The 22,823-nt window shown below is 42.1% G+C and overlaps 1 protein-coding gene across 1 annotated transcript in view; it reads right to left on the reverse strand.

Annotated features, from left to right (window-relative positions):
* The window catches only part of MED27 (mediator complex subunit 27), a 540,607-nt gene that overhangs the window by 481,082 nt on the left and 36,702 nt on the right, over positions 1–22,823 (reverse strand). The window contains exon 2 of the mRNA XM_073600521.1: positions 20,078–20,222. Coding sequence (XP_073456622.1) covers positions 20,078–20,222 — 145 coding nt within the window. The remainder of the gene's footprint in view (positions 1–20,077; positions 20,223–22,823) is intronic.

The raw sequence follows: 22,823 nt of genomic DNA on the forward strand, positions 1-22,823 counted from the left end.
GGCTGCGTTTGAAAGGCACAGGTGGCTGCGTTTGAAAGGCACAGGTGGCTGCGTTTGACGGGCACAGGTGGCTGCGTTTGACGGGCACAGGTGGCTGCGTTTGACGGGCACAGTGGCTGCGTTTGACGGGCACAGTGGCTGCGTTTGATGGGCACAGTGAGGCTGCATTTGATGGGGAGGTTAAGTATTTTTCAGTTTGTTTGCGCCCCCCAAAAAAATTTTGAGCACCAGCTGCCACTGGTCAGCACAGAGAAAGTATAGGGAACTTCACAGGGCTGTTTGTCATCTGTGGATTCTATCCCTTCTGACCTCCCAGCAGCCGTGTGTGTGTGAATCTCTGTACTTTGTAGTGCACCAGATTAGTGCACTTTTTAAGGGAGTGAGGTTATTTCTAATTCAAAGCGGAGTTCCAGTAAATTTTTTGTTTATTAGAAGTCAGCAGCTACAAAAAAAGTGCATCTTCTGACTTTTAATAAATAGACACTCACCTGTCCCACAATCCAGCGGACTGGCCACCCAAACCCTCCCTTCTCTCCCCTGCCTGTCCACAGCGCTGGCAATACTACTGTGGGCATCCGGCTGTGACAGCTTGCAGCTTCACAGCCGGGTGCGCATGTCTCACTGCGCTGTCCTGCACAGCCGGGCAATCTTTTGGGAACTGTGATGTCTCCCAGAAGATTGCAGGGTGGAAGGGCCGCCCAAGCGGAAGTGGGAGCTCGTCGGTAATCGTGATGCATCGCGGAATCGAATCGAATCGTTGACCAGATAATCGTAATCGAATCGAATCGTGAGACCAGTGAAGATGCGCAGCCCTAACAAGAATAAACAAAAGCGACAATAATATGCTCCAGAAAATGGTTCTCTTGAATGGGATGCCTCTACAGAAACACTATAAAGATCTCACACTGCACTCACTGGATGATACAGACTCCTTGTGTCGAGAAGCGAGTCAGTAGGGAGCTCCAAACAGATCCAGACTTTCACAGCTACTCAGATCCCTTGTGTGGCCTTCATCCAGCTACCCAGTATGGTGAAGAAATTCCCCTTAATGTGACTCAGAGTTTATCCTCCATGTATACACAGAAGAGAGAGGGGTAAGCGTCACATAGTGAAAAGTACTGCTGTATTATAAAAAGGATCCAAAGCAATATTCACGTACATCATAAAACAAAAATTTCTGTAGCCTTAATAATAACCAGGAAGCACCGCTTTCAATATGGCCTCTGTGCGCCTTAGGTAACAGAATGACGTTGGCCGAAAGCACCACATTAAAAAGCAATGTCTTCAGGAGCATGTTCAGTATCCATTTACTGTACTAAAACAACCCCATCTTTATTATTTTGCCAAACAACTGGGTATTATATTGTGTTTGCTCTAAAATTAATTTTAGTGTATATTTTCCTGAAAATATGCATTTGATAAAAAGCAATGCAACATAAAAAAATTTCAACTTCTTTATTTCCAGGGTCTCTGCCTTTAGAACTGTATAATTGTTTGGAGGTTTAAAGTGGGAGTAAATTCATCTCTGACTTTTACCTATAGGTAACTACTGCACTGTTTAGGAGATATTTACTGTACATGCAGCCGGTGATGTCACTGTTGCATGCGCTCTAAAGGAACGGTCACCCAGGCAGTTTCTTCAGAGTCCTGTGCTGTAAGCGGTGGCTCCTGTGACCTCATCGCGGCTCCGGCCACTCACACAGTCGGAGTCCGTGAACCAGGAAGGAAGACCAGGGGAAGATGGAAGCCCTCTCAGCTGTGATAGCCTGGCGCTGGAGGGCTTCCTTACCAAGTAAGTTTCACATAACGTGCTAGTATGCGATGTTAAAAAAAAAAATCAGCAGTTTACTACCACTTTAAAGTGATTTCTAGCAAAAATGCAGATTTTACTTTGTGTGTGAACATTTTTTTAAAATGCCCCATAGTCAACTGGTAAATACACTGCAAGTACAATAAAATAATTGTTGATGTTGCAGGAATATAGTGTGTTTCTACCTCCTTCTTTGACATGACAACAGAGTGCATTTTCATATAAGGCCCCTTTCACACTGGGGCAGGAGGTGCGTCGCTATTATTAGCGCCGCTTTACCGTCGTTTTAGCGGTGGTATTCACCCGCTAGCGGGGCGGTTTTACCCCCCCCCACTAGCAGCCGAGAAAGGGTTAAAAACCACCACAGAGGCGCTTTGCGACGGTAAAGCCGCGCTGTCCCACTGATTTCAATGGGCAGGAGCAGTGTATACACCGCTCCTTCACCGCTCCGAAGATGCTGCTAGCAGGACTTTTTATCCCGTCCTGCCAGCGCACAGCTCGGGCTTTCACACTGGAGACACAGCAGCGGCTGTTTCGGGTTGGTTTGCAGGCGCTATTTTTAGCGCAATAGCACCTGCAAACCACTCCAGTGTGAAAGGGGTCTAATAATTCTTCCCGTTTGTTATAAGCCCAACCTATTTCCCTTCTAATGGATCAAAGAACATAGGCCTCTCCCTCATCCTATCTCCATAACACTTCATTGAACACTGGCAGACAGCACAAGGAAGTCATCAGCTTACACAATTTTTGGCAAAACCAACAGGTATTTTTTGCACCTATAGAACAGATATAACAAAAAATCTTTTAATGGCATAATTAGCAGACCAAATGAGAGCACATAAGCTGCCTACCCCTGAAAAACGAAACTCAGCATCAACGCCAGGCCAGTAACATTTGCACACTGATTAGCCAACAATTTCTACAACTTTTTCTCAGGCAAGGTTTCCTTTAACACTTTAAAAATTCTGCATACAGCAGGGTTTGTTTTTATTGTGTTATAACAATTTGCACCTATTCAATAGCAACTTGTTGAGAGGCCGAGAGCCCTTGACAAAGATGTATTGACCTGGTGGCAAAATATGGGCTTTTGTAAGTAAAACCCAAGTCAGGGAAATGTTGCTTATCCTCACAGTACAAAATCAATTCATAAATGCTGCTGATTTATAAAAGAAAAAAAAAAGGAGCAGCACTAACATTTATTACTACTCACACACTCATAAGGGAGAGCTTGTCAGAAATGTGAAAAACACACTGATTTATTCATAAATAATAGATCAATTATTTATCAGAAGAAATCATCCCTTATTAAAATTCAGATATGCGATATAACAAGGTTTCAGCTATAATGATACATAGTTGCATTTGATTGCATTTGCACTGAAGCTAGAACGTGGAAAAACAATGAATATATGAAATGACTGTTATAAAAAATGAAGAGGATGTATTGTCTTCAATTAAAAATGCACCACTGAGAAGAATCAAAGTATATTATCTTACAGAGGCACTGCTTTCTGAAAGAAAATACATACAGTATATTTGCCAAAGGCAAAAGTTGTGCTCCAATATACAAATTGGTTCTAAAATCTGTTTAACCACTTCAATACAAGGCATCTACACCCCCTTCCTGCCCAGGCCATTTTTCAGCTTTCAGCGCTGTCACACTTTGAATGACAATTGCGCGGTCATGCTACACTGTAACCATGTGAAATTGTTATCATTTTCTTCACACAAATAGAGCTTTCTTTTGGTGGTATTTAATCATTTTTTTTTTTTTTTTTTATTTTTTTTTTTTAGGGAAAAAACAGAAAACAAGTTTTTCTTAGAGCCCTTGCACACTGGGGCGGGGTCGGCGGTAAAACGCCGCTATTATTAGCGGCGTTTTACCGTCGGTATGCGGCCGCTAGCGGGGCGGTTTTACCCCCCGCTAGCGGCCGAGAAAGGGTTAAATACCACCGCAAAGCGCCTCCGGTATAGCCGCGCCGTCCCATTGATTTCAATGGGCAGGAGCGGTAAAGGAGCGGTATACACACCGCTCCTTCACCGCTCCGAAGATGCTGCTAGCAGGACTTTTTTTACCGTCCTGCCAGCGCATCGGCTCCAGTGTGCAAGCCCTCGGGGCTTGCACACTGGAATGAAAGTAGCGGCACTTTCGGGGCGGTTTGCAGGCGCTATTATTAGCGCAATAGCGCCTGCAAACCGCCCCAGTGTGCAAGGGCTCTTAGTTTCTGTCAGTAAATTTTGAAAATAAGTAATATTTCTCCTTTACTGATGGGCGCTGATGAGGCAGCACTGATGGGCACTGATAGGCTGCACTTATGGGCACTGATGAGGAGGCACAAATATGCCGCACTTATGGGCACAGATAGGCGGCACTGGTGGGCATTGATGGGCACTGATAACCAGCACTGACTGGCATCACTAATAGCCACTGATTGCTGGCACTTGTGGCACTGATTGCTGGTAATGGCATTGCTGGCACTGGTGGGCACTTAATTGAAATCAGGACACAGCCGATCACATGGTTAAAGAGCCGCGGCTCGGGGGGGTTGCGCCGTGTCCTAGCAACACGGCACAGCCGTGATCGCCACGTTGCTCGCCCCCGGGAAAGCGCAAGAGCGGTTGTTCAGAATCACCTTCTCATCTGTCCTAACACTGAACCCATCTGCTCATCTGCCGCACCACTGTAACCGGCTATCTCATCTGCCCCACCAATGTACCTGCTGCACATCTGTCTCACCTCTGTTCCCCCTGCTCTCCCGCCCCACCACTGTAACCCCCTGCTCACCTGCCCCACCAATACACCTCCTTTCACATCTGCCCCACTGCTCTACCCCCCTGCTCTTCTGTCCCACGACTGAACCCCCTTCTCACCTCTTCCACCACTGTACCTCCCTGCACATCTGCCCCACCGCTGTACCCTCCTGCTCTTCTGTTCCGCCTCTGAATCCCTCCTGCTCATTTTCCCCACCGCTGTACCCTCTTCTCATCTATGATATGCAGAGTGGTGAAAGGAAGCACAGATGAGACACATCTACCTGTCCTGGCACACTCATCCCGCTGATCCACCTCTCGCATCCAGCCCACGTGCTTGTATGGGATGTATGTGATGTCACATACAAGCATCTGGCATGGATACGCAATGATGAGCTCAGGTCATGGGCTTTTTCTGAAAGCAGTGGGCCTGTGTGCAGGATCATAAGTTGGGCCCCCGCTGCTGAGAAAAAGTGGCTGGGTGTGATTTTCATTGTCCTGAATACTGGCTGTGGCTTAAAGGGACACACAGTGCTGGGGTTCAGTAGTAAGTGATTCAAAGGTTCAAGAATAATTTTAACAAAGTTACCAGAAGCTCAACAGTAATTCCACAAACTGTCATCTGATTGTGGTTTTCTCAATCACAATGAAATCCCTTCTTTCTTAGATTGGTAGTAGCAACCAAGCGAGTCATCTTCCTCCAGATGGTGGACGGGGCTAGCAGGACTGTGATTGGCTTTAGCAGTGGCCGATGACAGTACCCCTCCTCCTGGAAACAGGGACTGCCCCCCCCCAGCAGAACTGCACCCAATCTCTTCCCCATTACAAAAGCTGACGATCTCAGCTACTGCAAAGTTAGAGAACCAAACAATGTTTCCCATCTTTTACAATGTGTGGGAGCACAGTGCCTCCCCCTCAGTGCAGGTGCGGTGTGGGGAATTCTAAAATTGGAATGCATTAGTGTCTCACTGACACTTCCCTGCGCTGCTCTGCTGATGGGGAGGGAGTCGAGTGCTGGCAAAAGAGGTTTCGTGTGCCACTTGCGGCACTAGTGACGGGGGTTGCCTACGCCTGATCTAGGTTATAGAAAAAAATTATTGCAAACTTGTATCAAAACAAAGTATGCACGTTACAAGTAAATATTAATGAACCAGCAGGATAATTTACCTTGCATCTGGTCATATGACCTTTGCCAAGAAAACCCTAAAAAGGGCCTGTGTAGCATTTTTAGGCATTTCAAGACTTTTAGCAAGAGCCTTTTCAGAACAAGAAAGCAATCTGAGCTATGCTGTCCAGCAAACACTGCAAATCTGCAAGTTTAATAAAAATAATATGATACTGGGAGTTCTCTATAATATCTTTTAGCTGACTTGGAGTGTCCTTGTAACTCAGTCATGAAAGAATCGTGGAGGTGGCCATTGCTAAACTCTCCTTTGGAGAATGCTAGCTCCCTAGCTGTCATGCTTTGATGCAGAGTTGCTGACCTGGAACAAGCATAGAGAGAAGGAATACTGGCTAAACCTGTAGTAGGATGTGTGTTCTTTTTATTCAAAAGAAAGTTAAAAGGCAGACATTGCCAGGAAGCTAGCTTTTCTTTAGCAATTGCAGTCCCCATAATTCCTTCATGACAGAGCCACTCAAAGTGTGTTTGGGAATCCCTCTCCTGGATCACAAGTGGGGTTCCCAAAACACATGACCACTGACAAAAGGGAGTGGCGTGAACTGGAGCAGAACAGCAATGCCTGGATAGAAAAAAATGAAAGCATATAAGTATAGGCCCCCTGTTAATTGCCAACCTTTACTCCTCTAACCTTTGCTGAAGCAAAGTGAAATACCCAGTGGTGAATGTGGATAATGCAACCCCCCCCCCCCCACAATAAAGCATTGGGTGCCTAGCTAGGCCCAATCTCTGTAACATGGGGCAAGAAGTGAAAAGACCTGTGCAAACTTCAATCAGACAACACTAGGAGCTTACACAGGGACAACAATTCAGTGAATCTACAGGACAGGACAGAGCACAAGCAGTAGAACTATACTCCAAACTGACAGACGCAATCCCAGAGGTTGCTATGGTCAAGACACCCAATATTCCCCTCTCTGGTTTTCATAATTCAGGCACACCAAGCTAACAAAGGTTTGCTAAGGATTAACCTATCCACTCCCAATTTGTGCCTCACATAAAAAGACATCCTGCAAAAGGAAGATATACAAATCTACAGACATCCATAATCTGTCTTGTAATGAGTTAAGATTTTTCCTTTTCTTTTTTTTCTTTTTTTTTTTTTTTTTTATTAATAACACCGAGTTTAAAATAGTCTGTGGCTTTTCCTCGTTTAATTGGTGTGAAAGCCAGCAGGGAAAAAAAATCTCAAATTCTTAACATAAATAAGCTGCCTCTCTAAGCAAGCATTTCCATCTAGCATCAACCACTCGCAGCCACCAGAGACATCATGCAAATTATTTTTCCTGGGGCAAACTGAGCACGGGCAGATAAACCTTAACCAAATTATGTAAGTACAGTTTGTAGTTACCCTGCAAAGAAAAATGTTTCCAAAGACGCTTTAAACTTTTTGTTGTTGGAATGATGTTACAAGGACAGTGCAAAAGTGAAAGAGTTTGTTATTGAAATGTGTGTGTGGAAAGGGAAAAACAATGACGAGAGTTTTCAACAAAGCACACTAAGGCACATCCACTTTCTACTGGACATTAAAGTTTAAGTAATGGATCACATGCACATGTGATCAGATAGGATGCCAGCCATTCAATTTATCATTCATGTCATGCCTTAAATGCAACCGTTTTGGAAAACTGTTAAAATGGGTTTAGGTCTGCTTTAACTGTGGTGAAATGGGGGACCAGTCTGTGCTCAGACCACATAGTTGGCTTAAAAAATTTACAAATTCTTTAAAATATGAAACAGTTCACACTTACGTATTTCAGCTATGTATTTAAACTTTTTCTTTTTCCCATCTGGCTCTCAGATGGGGATTTCTCAAAGGTAGAGTCCCTGTCAGGTATCTAAACAAACAAAACCATCAGTTCTCTGCAATAGAACATTGAATAAACTCACCTTTCTAGCAGCTTGTGTCTCCTACCTTCCCTCAATTTCAGAGCTGCAGTCTCCAACGGTCTCATCGGCATGTCCCGGAGTGCCAGAAGCCTATGCCTACGCCTCCCGCTGCGTGCCAAGTTGCCAAGTATTCATCCTTCCACCCCTATGTCATTGCTCGATTCAGCAGTGATGTAGGCGTCGGAGGAAAGAAACGCAAAGTGCAGCGCAGTGATAAAGGCATCTGACGCTCTTGAAATGCTGAATGCTAAAGAGTCCGAAGAAGGCTTCAACTCTGAAAGGGTAGGAGAACAAGGCGGTTTCATCCGTTTAGAGACATGACAGGTTCACTTTAGAAGTTCTTGAGTAAAAAGAACAATTTTTGGGACTGTCCCTTTAAATGAAAGCCTACAACTACATATGTGAAAGATGCGTTATCTGATAGAGTTCACCAGAGATCATCTTGCCCTTATGCCAAAGCAAACAATCCAATGTGCAGATTATTCCCAAATAGTTGGGATTTTAAATATTGGCTAGCAATGACCTCGCTGTCAAAGAAAGTATCTTAAACAATGCAACCAAAAAAGAAGCAAAAGCACTCAGGCAACTTTTTAATCTGTACCACCTTGAGAACTGTATGCTGCTGACATAGGACTTTTGATAACCTGATTTTCAAAATTCTAACTTCGAGCTTGTTAAACATCTCAACTTTGATGTCAGATTTACCATTAGCACTTTCAGTGCTCTTATTGCAGAGATTCTTCATGCGCCCTTCAGAAGCGTCCTTCTGGAATTTTGGCCTGTTTTCTTCTACTAGACTATCAGCCTGCCACGGAGTTACTCAACCAGGCAGTAATGTTAGAACAGGCAGAAGGAGGGAGAGAGGAGATGCCCTTCTCTCAGCTCATCAAATATACAAAGTGGAGGCCTTGAAATGGGAGGGGGGACACATTAATTATTAAAATGCAGGGAAAACAAAATAACAAACAGCAAAAAACAGCTGCCACTTCAAAAATGCAACACTAAACAGACAGAAGAACAAGAGAAGAAAGGGGGGGGGGGGGGGGTAGAGAGTAAAATGTAGCACAGAAAAGATGTAGGGGTAGCAAAGATTGCATACAATGATTTGCTAAAAGTCTTTATCTTTTTACCTGCCAGTTAGTTACAGTCTTTTCTCCTAAAGCAGACCCTTCCATACAACACTGACATTAATATAGAAGTTACATTGTTCTGGGCCGTATTCTGCTACAAGTTTCTGATTGCAGCTCGGAAGTTCTCTATGCTGAACTGACAGTACAGTTCTGAAATCCTGGTCTGCTGGTCATGTAACAAGTCCACCTGCACCGATGACTGTTTACAGTCTTTCCGAGGCCAATAAATAAAAATAAAAAAAAGGATGAAAACGGAGCGTAATCTTTTTCCATCAAATCTTTCAAAAGGTCACCTTCAGAATACACTTCTAAACAGAAAATGCAAAGAACATCTGGGCTTGAGAAATACACTAGCAGTTCTGTTATGCAAACTCCAGGGCACAATTGTTACAAAATTGCAGGCATTTATTTTCATCTCTGGCTCTACTGCAGAGAGTAAGGGAGGATAAAAACCCCTATTAGGTTTTTATTTATTTTTTTGCCATCTGTGTCTCCTTGGAGAGAGTTCCCTTCTATTCCTGTTCCATAACAGGAAGTTAGAGGAAGTAACCAGGATCACTAGAACTAATGTCCCAACTGAAAGATTTCCCCTCTATTCCTGTGTTTTGATGACCATTCAAAATTTGGGAATATCCTTTCCCATTTAGTGAGAATGATTACCTGGACAAATAGAAAAGGGTACATTTCCCCAACGGGGACACAGACAACAATAAAAACCTGGCCAGCATATTCATCCCTCTTTTGCTTCAAGTTACACTTTAAAACAAGCTTAAAGCGTCCAACCTTTTTTTTTTCTCAGGTAAACTACTTCGCACTTTCCGATTTCTTGCCTAGGTGAGAAAGATGTCCCAATGTTGCCTGCAACCTCCTGGGATACTCTCGACCAGTGTTAAATTTGACATTAAATTTTTATTTCGTTTTAGACAGTCTTTTGACTAAAATGCCATTTTAGTTTTAGCCATATTTTAGTCCAAAAATCTCCAAATACATTTTAGTTGACTAAAATCGAATGGGTTTAGTTAAATTGTAATGCATTATTTTAGGCATTCTCTTGAATTTCTAAACTCATTACATGTTCCTGGTGTAAAAATCTTACATTGTGTTATTAATGGTATTAAGGTTTGAACATGCACTGCAGACACAGATTTAGCCATTGTGATATAGAACGTCTTTATAAATAAAACCAAGTTTCACCAACAAACAAAAATATTGCTTTTTGACAAACAGTAGTGCAACTTTAAAATATTAAAAAAAAACAAAAAAATAAAAATCGTAAACTCTATTGATAATATATTCAAGTAAAATGTGCAATGGCATTACAGCCAAAAGAGTTTACAGTTGTTTGGGCTTTTTATATTTTATAGTTGCACTTCTGTTTGTCAAAAAGCAATATTTTTTTTGTTTGTTGGTGAAACTTGGTTTTATTTATAAAGATGTTATATATCACAACAGTTAAATCTGTGTCTGCAGTGTATGTTCAAACCTTAACACCAACACAACTAAATTGAAATTTGATGTCAAAATTAACACTGCGCTACCACATAAAAATAAGTAGCGGGCATCTACTAAGCTGCTGAAAGGGGGGAGAAAAAAAATAGCTTTTCTTTTTTTTTCTTAATATTTAACGTTGGGAATATATTCAGGTGATATGTGCAATGGCATTACAACTAACATTACCCATTTTTTTTTGCTCTACAAATAAAAAATAAAAAAAAGACCAAAAATTTTGAAAACAAATATTTTTTTCTTCGTTTCTGTTATAAAACTTTGTAAATAAGTAAGTTTTCTGCTTCACTGAGCACTGATGAGGCTGCACTGAGGGGCACTGATGATGAGGCACTTATATGTAGCACTGATGGGCACCGATAGGCGGCACTGATAGGCACAGATTGGCATCCCACGTGCCCTATCCCACCAGGAAGCCGACACTGCACACGGCTAATCACAGGCAGTGAAACATTTCCCTGTTTGCAGCTCCACAGATCGGAAAATGTCTCACTGCCTGTGATTAGCCATGTGCAGTGTTGGCTTTCTGGCAGGATCGGGCATATGAGATTTCTATCCATCTCTACTGCTTAGATATGCAATTTAGGCTGTTGTATGTCACCACAAGCTCATTGAAAGTTCAACTCGATTTTATAAAAATTATTAAAAAATAGTCCCCCATCACTTTAACAAACCCAAATATCACAGAAGAATGGTGCAGGGAATGGCAAAAATGTGCTGACATCAGTCAGGCTCTCTGCATAACTAAGGAATTCACAGCTCTGGAGAATAAGTAAATAAGAAGACGTCCATGCATGTAAGGGGAGCTATCTAAAAATTTCTGGAAAAAAAAAAAAAAAAGAAAGTAAAATGGGAGAAATCAGCCAGGGACAGCTAGAGTTGAGCTTTACATATTGAAGACATTTTAAAATACAGGTTTGTTTTAAAAAGTGAGTGCCCTCGCTGGGCACTGAGCATTAGTGAGCCCATTCTCCAGATGTTTTATGGGAATGAATGTAGTCCATCGATGCAAGAAGAGCATGGTGCAAATGGGAGGATTTTAAAAGCCTCACCGCTAGGATATCAATGAACTAGGGACAGGTAAACACATGCTCTTACAGAATTGCTAGGGGACAGGGACCCACAAAAGTAACTACTGTAAATGTGTGCTTACCCATTAAACATGTACCGTGTTAAAATACTGGATGTGAAGGAGAACACAGAGCACTGAAACATGAGAATTTTAAACTCCATTGTGATAACGGAGATACCTGAGCTGCAGAGAAGTTAAGCACAAAAAGAGCCCCTTTCAGTAAACTTCCTGCAATCAAACTATAAGCTAAAAAAACATGTAACAAAGAGAACAGCAATATAACTATTTACATGCCGTTTGTTCAGAGATCTGTTTAATGATTCTGCAGTAAGACAACCTTAACTCAATGACTCATAGGCATTACTAAGTACACCATCAGCTATTTGATACAAGTCGAGGTGATGCAGTTATTAAAACAGCACTTTTATGTGTTTAATCTCAAGGCACTGGCTAAAAATGATGATCAATTAATATCTGCACATTTCTCTGATCCTCACAATTTAATGAGCCTGTGTCAGGCTGTAATCTTCCCCTGATAGATGCTGGATAAAATATGAAATGTCTAGACACACCAGTCGACGTTATGCGCCGACAGCACAAAAATTTTTTTTTTTTCAAAGTGAGCGGAAGTTTCAATTTAGACTTTTGAAAGATTGGAAAATGATAGAACAATCTATGAAGATGAATTTGTGTTTGCTGCGCCGCTGCTTTAATAAATCAATCACTCGTCCTCGTTTTAGCAGATTACTGCAGTAAGCGGGGAAAAAGAAAGTGATATCACAAGAGTTACAAGAACTCTTAGGCCTCATACACACGCTTTGATTTTCGGACGACAGAACATCTGATTTTTGTGGCATGCTAGTCTCATGTCAAAAGTGAAGAGGTTACCAATAATACGAGAATTTTCGTGTGACAGAATACGTCAGAAGTGACGTAACGTATTGAATAGTTTTGTATGTATTCTTTCGTTTCTGAGCACGAGTAGTCTTGCTCTTATGATTTTTTTTGGTCGAAAACCATACTAATGAAACGAAAATCAGACGTTGAGCTCACATCCGACAAAAAATTTATAGTCTGCACATCCAGATTTTGTCTGACGAAAAAGAGAAATCGGCTGTCGAAAGCACCATACTAACGGTAAGATTTGCAGACAATCAGTCGTCGTAACACAATTTACGTTCGAAAATCAAAGCGTGTGTACGGGCCTTTACTCTCGGTTTATAAGGAAACGGATGACATGCTCAATCCAGGATCAAAAAGGAGAAGAAAAGAACAAGCATTATAAATTGTAATTAAAACAATGTGAACAGATGAGGTGCTTGACATGCCTAAAGAGACCCAGTCATTAAAGAAAAATCCAAACAGGAACATCTAGAAAAGTACAGTATGAATACTACCATTCCCTCTGTATGTGCCACCAGAATGTGGCTTCACTTCAATCCACTGTTGAATTCTGCCGGGAAAACCAACACTTCCGGTAGTAATGATTTCCTAGACATGGAGGCTGCCGGAAGGAACCACAGAGCAGTGCACCGCAGGACTATCTTGTGAATGGAGCCGCATTTTTTGTTAATGGCAACTCCAGCAAAAACCTTTTTGTTGGTTCTGAAAGTAGTGGGGAAGGTTGTTAAGTTTTTTATTGCAGCTTATGCTTCCATTAGGGAAGGTTACCATCACCTCCTGTCCCTGTACCACCCAACGCCAGGACAAGAAGAGGGCACATATCCCCAGTGAAGAAAAATCAATACATATGTTATGGTTTTAACCCTTCTCCTATCCAAAAATAAAGAAAGTGCCTTGAGATTGGAGAATTGGTAGCCTATTTTCAAATCATTTTACTGGTATTTTTTTCATTGGAAACAAATGTAGAGTGGTGCCAACAGGGCCACTCACAAAATTCATTAGGAACCAGATGAAATTCACTCACATTTTTGCCAGCTTGAGAGGGCATTTCCTCTCTGTCACTCAGGAAGGGGAAGTGAAGTGGAATCTCCACAACTGGACCAATAAAAAAAAAAAATAAATAAACCTTTACCTACTCTATCCAAAACTCAAAATAAAGTGTTGGCTAGAGATACCACAGATCTAAGCCTCAAAGAAAAACTCTAGGATAGTGATAGTAATTTGCACATTAGCCCTGTGTAGTTAGTTAAGCAAAATTGCTAATGCGATTTGGATTAAAATTGTACGCTGTGTACAAAACTCTGTTTTAAGAATCAGTGATGGCATCTTTTTACACAGAATTTTTTCTATATCTGGGCTCCAAGGAGGAGGGATCTCTGAAATGGCGACATCACTTCCCGCTAGGGTTTGTCACCATATACAAAAATACAAATCCCATCATGCCCCGGGATTTAAAGTCTGAATGGCTGGCAGTGTAGGTAGGACTGTGGGCATGTATGAAATAAGTCAGACTCCTGGCTTGTCCATCTAAACTATGCTGTACAGTGGGCTGACCCGAGAGTCTCAGACTCGCTGTCTGATCCACCCACTGTACAGCATAGTTAGATGGACAAACCAGGAGTCTGACTTATCCCATACATGCCCACAGTCCTACCTACACTGCCACCCATTCTGACAGTAGTTTTCAGTAAAGCAAGCTCTTGATGCAGTGGGTGGACCAGATAGTCTCAGACTCCCAGTCCGATCTGCCTACAGTCTGTATGGACGGCAATGTGGCCATGTACGGGATAAATCAGAGTCCTGGCCTAGGCTGTTCAGTGGGTGGATCAGACCAGGAGTTTGAAACCATTGTGCCAACCCCCTTCAGCGAGTAAGGATGTAATCCCCTCACAACTCACTTTACTGAGAACTAGAAGAGGGAAAGTACAAGACCGGTGGCCAGGGGATAGAGGGCACAGAGGCCACTGGTCTCATGAACAGGATATGAGGGGAACAGATGGCTCCTCAAAGGATAGACAAGGCTAGATTTCTGACTTCAAAGGGGACTGTGCACTATAATGCAAAGAAATTATTCAACGGTATGGGAACACCTGTATATGCAGTATTACATTTCTGCCTGGAGTTTAGCTTTAAAGTGAAATACTCAACATGACTGAATGGAGATTGCACCATGCATGCTTAGGTCCTGCTGAGATGACAACTAGTTTTCCGGTGCTAACCAGGCTGCACAGCTGGGCTGGTGAAAGAGAGAGGGGCTAATCAATTAAAATGAAACTGCACTAAATGTGCAATATGTAGATATATGTAGGCTACTATTCCTGACCTATGAATAAAATGTGTTGCACTATCCCTTTATCGAATGTCACTATAATAAAGATTCAGCAAAAACAAACAACTACAGATACAAAAATGAAAAAAGTGATAATCCAACTATAAACCAATAGTGTCAAACCACAGTGTATAAATATAAAATAAACACACAAAAAGAAGTGTCCATCAAAAAGTAAGTGCAGAAGAGAAGTTCAGTATGATCACACACTATATCAATCTTCAAAATCCAACTTCAGTGTCAGACCGAGTGTGCAGGGTGGAGAGAATGTGGAGGGCTGTCATCCTTCCCATTCATCCCACAGACTGGCCATGAATATCAGTTGTCAGTTGTGACAAAACGCATTGGACAGAGTTTACCAGTGACGTCATCATGCCTGCTCAGCCGAGCAGCGGTGTTCTTACGTGTTATGCCATTTACTGTTTGCACATGTACCGTTCTTTTTAAATAAATGGTATATCTTTCTTGCTAAACCTTGGAGTTCCTCTGTTTTATTCTCTATGTTACATATCATCTGGCCTGATATTAATGGAATTTAGAGCTGCCAAGACGTGGTTAGAATTACCTGTGGATTATCCTGGTTTAATTAGGCTCTCTAAGACCAGAGTGCTGAGATACAGTGCCTTGAAAAAGTATTTGTACCCCCCTTGAAATTGTCCTAATTTTGTCATGTTACAGCCAAAAGAGTAAATGTATTTTATTGAGATTTTATGTGATAGACCAACACAAAGTGGTACATAATTGTCAAGGGGATAGAAAGTGATAGATGGTTTTCAATTTTTTTCTTACAAATAAATATGTGAAAAGTGTGGTGTGTATTTGTATTCAGCCCTCGAGTCAATACTTTGTAGAACCACCTTTCGCTGCAATTACAGCTGCAAGTCTTTTTGGGGATGTCTCTACCAGCTTTACACATCTAGGAGAGGGACATTTTTATCCATTCTTCATTGCAAAATAGCTCAAGCTCTATCAGATTGGATAGAGAGTGTCTGTGAACAGCCATTTTCAAGTTTTGCCAAAGATTCTCAATTGGATTTACAGTAGGTCTGGACTTTGACTGGGCCATTCTAACACATGAATATGCTTTGATCTAAACCATTCCATTGTAGCTCTGGCTGTATGTTTAGGGTCTTTGTCCTGATAGAAGATGAACCTCCACCCCAGTCTTAAGTTTTTTGCAGACTTATGCCCCGTACACACGGTCGGACTTTGTTCGGACATTCCGACAACAAAATCCTAGGATTTTTTCCCATGGATGTTGGCTCAAACTTGTCTTGCATACACACGGTCACAAAAAGTTGTCGGAAAATCTGACTGTTCTAAACGCGGTGACGTAACACACTTACGTCGGGACTATAAATGGGGCAGTGGCCAATAGCTTTCATCTCTTTATTTATTCTGAGCATGCGTGGCACTTTGTCTGTCGGATTTGTGTACACACGATCGGAATTTCCGACAACGAATTTTGTTGTCGGAAAATTTTATATCCTGCTCTCAAACTTTGTGTCGGAAAATCCGATGGAAAATGTGTGATGGAGCCTACACACGGTCGGAATTTCCGACAACAAGGTCCTATCACACATTTTCCGTCGGAAGATCCGACCGTGTGTACGGGGCATAACAAGTTTTTTTCTAAGATAGCCCTGTATTTGGCTCCAACCACCTTCCCATCAACTTTTGACCAGCTTCCCTCTCCCTGCTGAACAACAGTATCCCCACAACATGATGCTGTCACCACCATGTTTTACAGTGGGGATGGTGTGTTCAGGGTGTTGTGCATTGTTAGTTTTCCACCACACATAGCGTTTTGCTTTTAGGCCAAAAAAGTTCAATTTTGGTCTCATCTGACCAGAGCACATTCTTCCACATGTTTCCTGTGTCACCCACATGGCTTCTCGCAAACTGCAAACGGACTTCTATGGCTTTCTTTTAACAATGGTTTTCTTCTTGCCACTCTTCCATAAAGGCCAAATATGTGGAGTGCTTTGGACAGATTCTTCCACCTGAGCTGTGGATCTCTGCAACTCCTGCAGAGTTACCATGGGTTACCTCTTGGCTGCTTCTCTGATTAATGCTCTCCTTGCCCGTCCTGTCAGTTTAGGTGGACGGCCATGTCTTGGTATGTTTGCAGCAGAGCCATACTCTTTCCATTTTCAGATGATGGATTGAACAGTGCTCAGTGAGATATTCAAAGCTTGGGATATTTTTTTTATTTTTTTTTTAAACCCAGCCCTGCTTTAAACTTCCCCACAACTGTATCCTTGACCTGCCTGCTGTGTTCCTTGGCCTTCATGATGCTGTTTGTTCAGTAAGATTCTCTAACAAACCTCTGAAGGCTTCACAAAACAGCTGTATTTATACTTAAATTAAATTACAAACAGGTGGACTCTATTTACTAATTAGGTGACTTCTCAAGGCAATTGGTTTCACTAGATTTTAGTTTGAGGTATCAGAGTAAAGGGGGCTGAATACAAATGCACGCCACACTTTTCAGATATTTATTTGTAAAAAAAAAAATAAAAAAACATTTATCAGTTTCCTTCCACTTCACAATTATGTGTCACTTTGTGTTGTTCCATCACAAAATCTCAATAAAATACATTTAGGTTTTTGGTTGTAACATGACAAAATGTGGAAAATTTCAAAGGGGTGTGAATACTTTTTCAAGGCATTGTATCCATCCAGCAGCATTACAAGTCATATGATCCTGTAGTGCACCCTCCTTGGACGCTACCTAAGTTGAGAATTACAGGAAGCCTGCAGTGAGCAATGACGGAGGCTTCCACTGTTGACGCTCTTCCCTAAACACACTGGTTCCCTGCTTGTCATGCTGATCTAATGGTGTGTGTGCTTTTAAAACCTCGGAACACAAATGCAGATTAGAAGCCCCTACTTCACCCGAGTGCCCAAATCTGTATGCTCATCCAGGTGAGTGTTTCAAGGTACTCAAGCATTTTAGGAAGCAATGACAGCCTTCGTAATTCTCTCAGTAGAGGTTTCCTTTACAGTACAGTACCACTCACACAATTTTCGCAGCTCACAAGTGTTTATTTACTGATTACATAAATCTACGCACACATATGTTCACAGAAACTTTCAAAGATGAGTCAGAACAATGAACAGTGAATTATATTTTTAGCAAATGACTCTACTACTCTTCAGTTAGAAGTGACAGCTCTAATTTTGTGCTGTAAGAACATGTAAACATGACTGATTTCTTATACAAGCAATAGGGAAATGTTGTCATTTTGTCAATGCTAAAGAAAACCTGCCACTACATATTGTTATGGAACACTACAGCTGAACAGCTCCATTCTAAATGTAATAAAATGTAGCAGTCTGCCTCAGTATACTGGCCACCACTCATGCGGCTTCTCAAGGTGACAAGAATGGGCAAAGGAAAGAGGAACCTTGTCATCAGGTGATCTGCAGGTCTACCATTGTGAAAGTGACAAATCGCAAAAGAGCAGCAATTTAATGAACAGAACAATTGTATAACTATTTTATATTAAAAGCAGAGTTGCAGCTTTAGTTTTTAAAGCAACCCTGTTAGGTCTTTTTTTTTTTTTTTAAAGAGAAAACCCAGCTCCTGTTAATAGGAGGTAATATACTATAATGTCAGGAGGTCTGTATCTCTTATCTTCACTATTTCAGTGTTGCAGCGGTCAAGCAGTGACATCACTATGCCGGCTCGGATGAGCGGCGGTTAATTCTTGTTAATGCACTGCTGTCTTCTTTGCTTTGAGAGTATGCAATATGGATTTAAATACCGTATTTATCGGCGTATAACACGCACCTTCATTTTAAGTTTCAGGGAAAAAAAAAACATTTTAAATAAAACAACTTTGAAGCAAATTAAGGGTCAGCGCCCATGAATGCAGCCTGATTAGTGCCCATCTGCAGCCTCCTCATCGCCCATTAATGCAGCATGATCAATGCCCATCTGCAGCCCGATTAATACTTTTTTTTAGCCTCACTACCCATCTGCAGCCTCACTATCTCTCATAAAGCATCCTGAACCGTGCAGGAAATCACAGAGCCGTCATCTCCTTTTTACTTGGCTCTCACACACACACAGTCTCGCCTCCGCCATCAGCATTGGACCAGCTCCTGTGATAGACAGAACACTGGTCCAATGCTGGTGGCGGAGGCAGGACTGTGTGTGTGACGTGAGAGCCGAGTGGGAGAGTATAAATCATTCATAAGTACAGCTACACAATTATAATTATAATGAAAATAAAAGTGAAATCCATGTAGATAAAACCAAATGATGCAGGTAGGTGTTTATAAAACATTAAAGGGGTTGTAAAGGCTCGTGGTTTTTTTTCACCTTAATGCATCCTATGCATTAAGGTAAAAAAACACCTTGCAGTCACCGGCCCCCCAGCCCCCCCGTTTTACTTACCCGAGCCCCGAATTTCCATCGGCGCGTCCCCGCCGTCCTTCCCTCCACGGGTCCCGGATCTTGACTGGATAGATTGATAGCAGCGCAGCCATTGGCTCCTGCTGCTGTCAATCAAATCCAATGACGCGGGCACCGGGACGAGTCCAGCATTCGTGTCTGTGGACGCAAATGCTGGACTCGGAAGCGCGCCCGCAAGGTAACCCCCTCGAGAGAGCGCTTCCCCAAGAGAGTTATCTAATGCGGGGAGGAGCCGCAAGAGCTGCCGAGGGACCCCAGAAATGGATGTTCGGGGCCACTGTGTGCAAAACGAGCTACACAGTGGAGGAAGGTATGACATGTTTGTTATTTTAAAAAAATAATAAACAATCCTTTAGCATCACTTTGTGTATACTTTTAAAAGCAACTGGTGTTAATTCCCTGAATTTGGCTTGATATCAGTCTCTTGAAAACCCATGTACTGTAAAGCTCAGACTAAAAGAGGGAGAAGCAGCACACAGAGCCAATCAGTTATGCTGCACTGTTCATATGCTAACAAGGAACATGCTGATAAGAGAGGAGAGAAGAGTGGCAGAGATGAGCTCATCAGTCTGCTGCTTCTTCTCTGTCCAGTCATATGCTGGGGAGGGACAAGCTCTAGCTGTATTACTAAACTGAAGTAGAGAAAGGTCAGGTCACCAATATAGTTGTCTTGTAGGGCTGTGTAAACATGGAGGAATGGACAGAAATAAAAGTTCTCCAACAGGTAAAATAGCCCTCATATACAAATTTCACCTGTGTATTTAGCTATACGCCCAGAGCCTAACGTTAGTTTAGAATATTCATGACTACTTGTCTTGAAGTGAAGGCCTCAGCTGAGGTGCACCACAGACTGTGGATCAGGCACTACCCAGGTGCACAGTAGATTTAGCTAGTAATAAAGGAGCCTGCAGGCACCTTGTGGTGCCTTCTTTTAATCTGTAAGTCAGTTATGACAATTACATGACATCACAGTTTAAATTTAAGGCAACATGCTACTCTCACAATTTAAAAATTTCAAAGGATTGTGGGACTACTATCCTATATGTATACATTGGCAGCAAATGGCAATAGTCATTTTTTTACCTTGTTAGACCACTTGTAGGCCTGAAGCAGCTGGCTGTACAGAGGAGTCTTATCATGTACCGGATCAAGGCTGAGCAAGCCGCTGTTGTGGAGTGGATGGTTTTCAGAAGGTTTCCCAACTAAGTTACTGAGACGTTCCAGCTCACTATCAAGAAAGGAAAGAAAGAAATTAATTCACATTTGTATAAAAGCAGCTTGCATTATTTATGTACACAAATATGGCCTCAAGTCTAGCAACACTCGAGTGCCTGGCCAGCTAGTTTGTTTGCAGTGGGTAGGAACCAATCTGCGTTTTACGGACCATTTGCTCAAACTAACAGACAATCACATTTTTGTACATTTTCTTACAAAATGTCAGAATTACAGCGACACCCTTGGCAGTACCAGGACATCTGCAGGAGTCAGAGAAGGATGCTTATTGCTTGGTTCTCTTTAGAGCTCCACAAAGTAGTAGTTGAAACTCATTGTTGTAGCTCTCCCATAACACTTTACTAAGGAATTAAAGATTTATCTGATCTGGAGATAGCTTGATTATATAGGTCAAATAGTTAAGCCAGCCATACATGGATCAAAATTTGGCCTGTTCTGCAGGGACTGGCTGATTTTCAATCCATGTATGAGCAGAGAGGTTGTACAGAAGTCAATGTCTGCACAACCACCCTGTTGGATTTTCCTTATTAGATCAGTGCTGCAGGCTATAGCAACGCTGATCAGTGTATTCTGATGGCAGGGAAGTCATCCCATTGTCAGAATACAATAGCTCAGCGGGAAGAATTCCTCCATCCACATCGAGTCAGTTTTTTTTCACAGTTGAATGACTCATCTATGGCCTGTCTTATACTCAGGAGAAGGAGATTAAAGTAGATGTAAACCTGATTCATGAAATATGAGCTGGGCACATATATCGGCAGTGTTTTTTTATCTCTCTTCAAAGCCCTAAGTCAACTGGCTGTCTCCTTCTCCGTTCTTCTGTTATCAGCATAACTTCTGGTCAGTTCTCTGTAAACTGTGATAAAACCAGCCTGAATTTTGAGTCAGGGTGGGTTCTATAAATAGATTATCAGAGAGCTGGTCTATTCACAGCACAGCTCTGCAAGCCTCTGCCTATGTGGAAGGGGTGTGCGTACCTTTCCTCCAATCAGCTGTCTCACAGTGTATGGCAAGAATCCACACCCACAGATGAATCAGGAAGTGAAAATTCTAACAGGATGTGCACATTCTAAACAGCATATAAAGATGAAGACAGCAGATATAGATGTAAAACTTATGTAGGGAGATTTGTTTAATCTCTGTGTATCATCTGAAGCTGTTCACTTCACTAGGTATATGTGAGGGTTTACATCCACCTTACGGAAGAGATCACTGGGACACTGTGTTCAAGATGTGGTCAAGTGTCTAATAGCGCCAGAGTTTGTTTGTTTTTTTTCAGCAATGTAAGGGGTACATTGATGTGTGAATAGATGGGAATATAACCCATCGAGTTGTGTCTGCTATAAAATTAGAAAACCTCTCACATGAGAGGTATATAGGCATGCATTCGGAGACCAAAGAAAGAGACATAGCGATCACGCCAAAGTCAAGTTACTGTAGTCATTTTAGCGTTTTTGGGTAATGAGAGGATATGCATCACTGGATGGACAACAGTCCCTGTGTAGGATTTGCAAATCCTCTTATTCTTCAAATCAACTTGGGTACAACCAGCCTGCCGGATTTACTTGCAGTTATCACTAGTGGCTGCTATAGCCACTATCAATAATCACTCCTCTCCTGGAGGGGGGCGGCTACTGCACTGGAAGAAGACAATGTCTCAGCAGGAGGGATTCCCCCGTCAGCACCGACTGTGTTGATGGGAGAATCATGCCTGTAACCCATGGTTCCTGGAAAGAAATTTGCACAGTCTATGGCCTGCCTAAAGCCTCGTACACACTTTTTTTTTTCCATTCAACCCCAGCGGGTTGAACTAAAAAAAAAACCTGTCAAATCAGGTCAGAGGTGCTGTACTAATAATCCAATGTTAGTACAGCGATCTCCCCTGCTGTGCTATTGTGTTCTGACAGGGGGACGGCCCCCAGCCTGAACACTCCAGTCAGGGCTTTCAGCCATTGATCAGGAGCCCCCCCCCCCCTTTTTTTTTTCAGTACTATTATCTTTCTATTTTTGTTTTACATTTCTAGAATATGCTATGGTAACTCTGCCTCATCTTGAACGTCCCTGGTGAAGGGACCCCAAGCGTCCCGAAACACGTCGGGCTGAATGTTTACCACGCATGAACGATACAGTTTTTGTATACTTGTTGTTGTTTTTTAACTTATTATATTTTCGGTGGTGTCTGCACCTGAATAATTTTATATATTGTTTCCTATATATCAATAAAATTTAACTTTTTAATGTTTACTTAGACCCCCCTTTTTTCTTGTTGCCTGAAAAGTCCTATTGTTTATCTGGGGGACATTTGCTCCTTTATATATTGTATTTGGGATTGGCAACTTCCAGCCCCGACCCCCCCCCCCCCATTTTCGGTGGATCTCTTTATCTCTTTAATCATATAGTGTTAAGATTCATTTTGCACAGATGCTAGCAAGTCATTTACATGGCGTCTGCTAATCCTTCTCTAGTTTTTTTTAGTTTTGAAGAAATCCCAGGCTCACCAGTACAAAACATCACAGTACCCACCCCCCTCTCCATCAACAATTTTTCTTAAAGGGAAAGAATGGCCATACTTCTCCTGTGGGTCACTAGAGTGCAA

The sequence above is a fragment of the Aquarana catesbeiana genome, linkage group LG09 (assembly GCF_042186555.1).
Source record: "Aquarana catesbeiana isolate 2022-GZ linkage group LG09, ASM4218655v1, whole genome shotgun sequence".
Taxonomy (NCBI): Eukaryota; Metazoa; Chordata; class Amphibia; order Anura; family Ranidae; genus Aquarana; species Aquarana catesbeiana.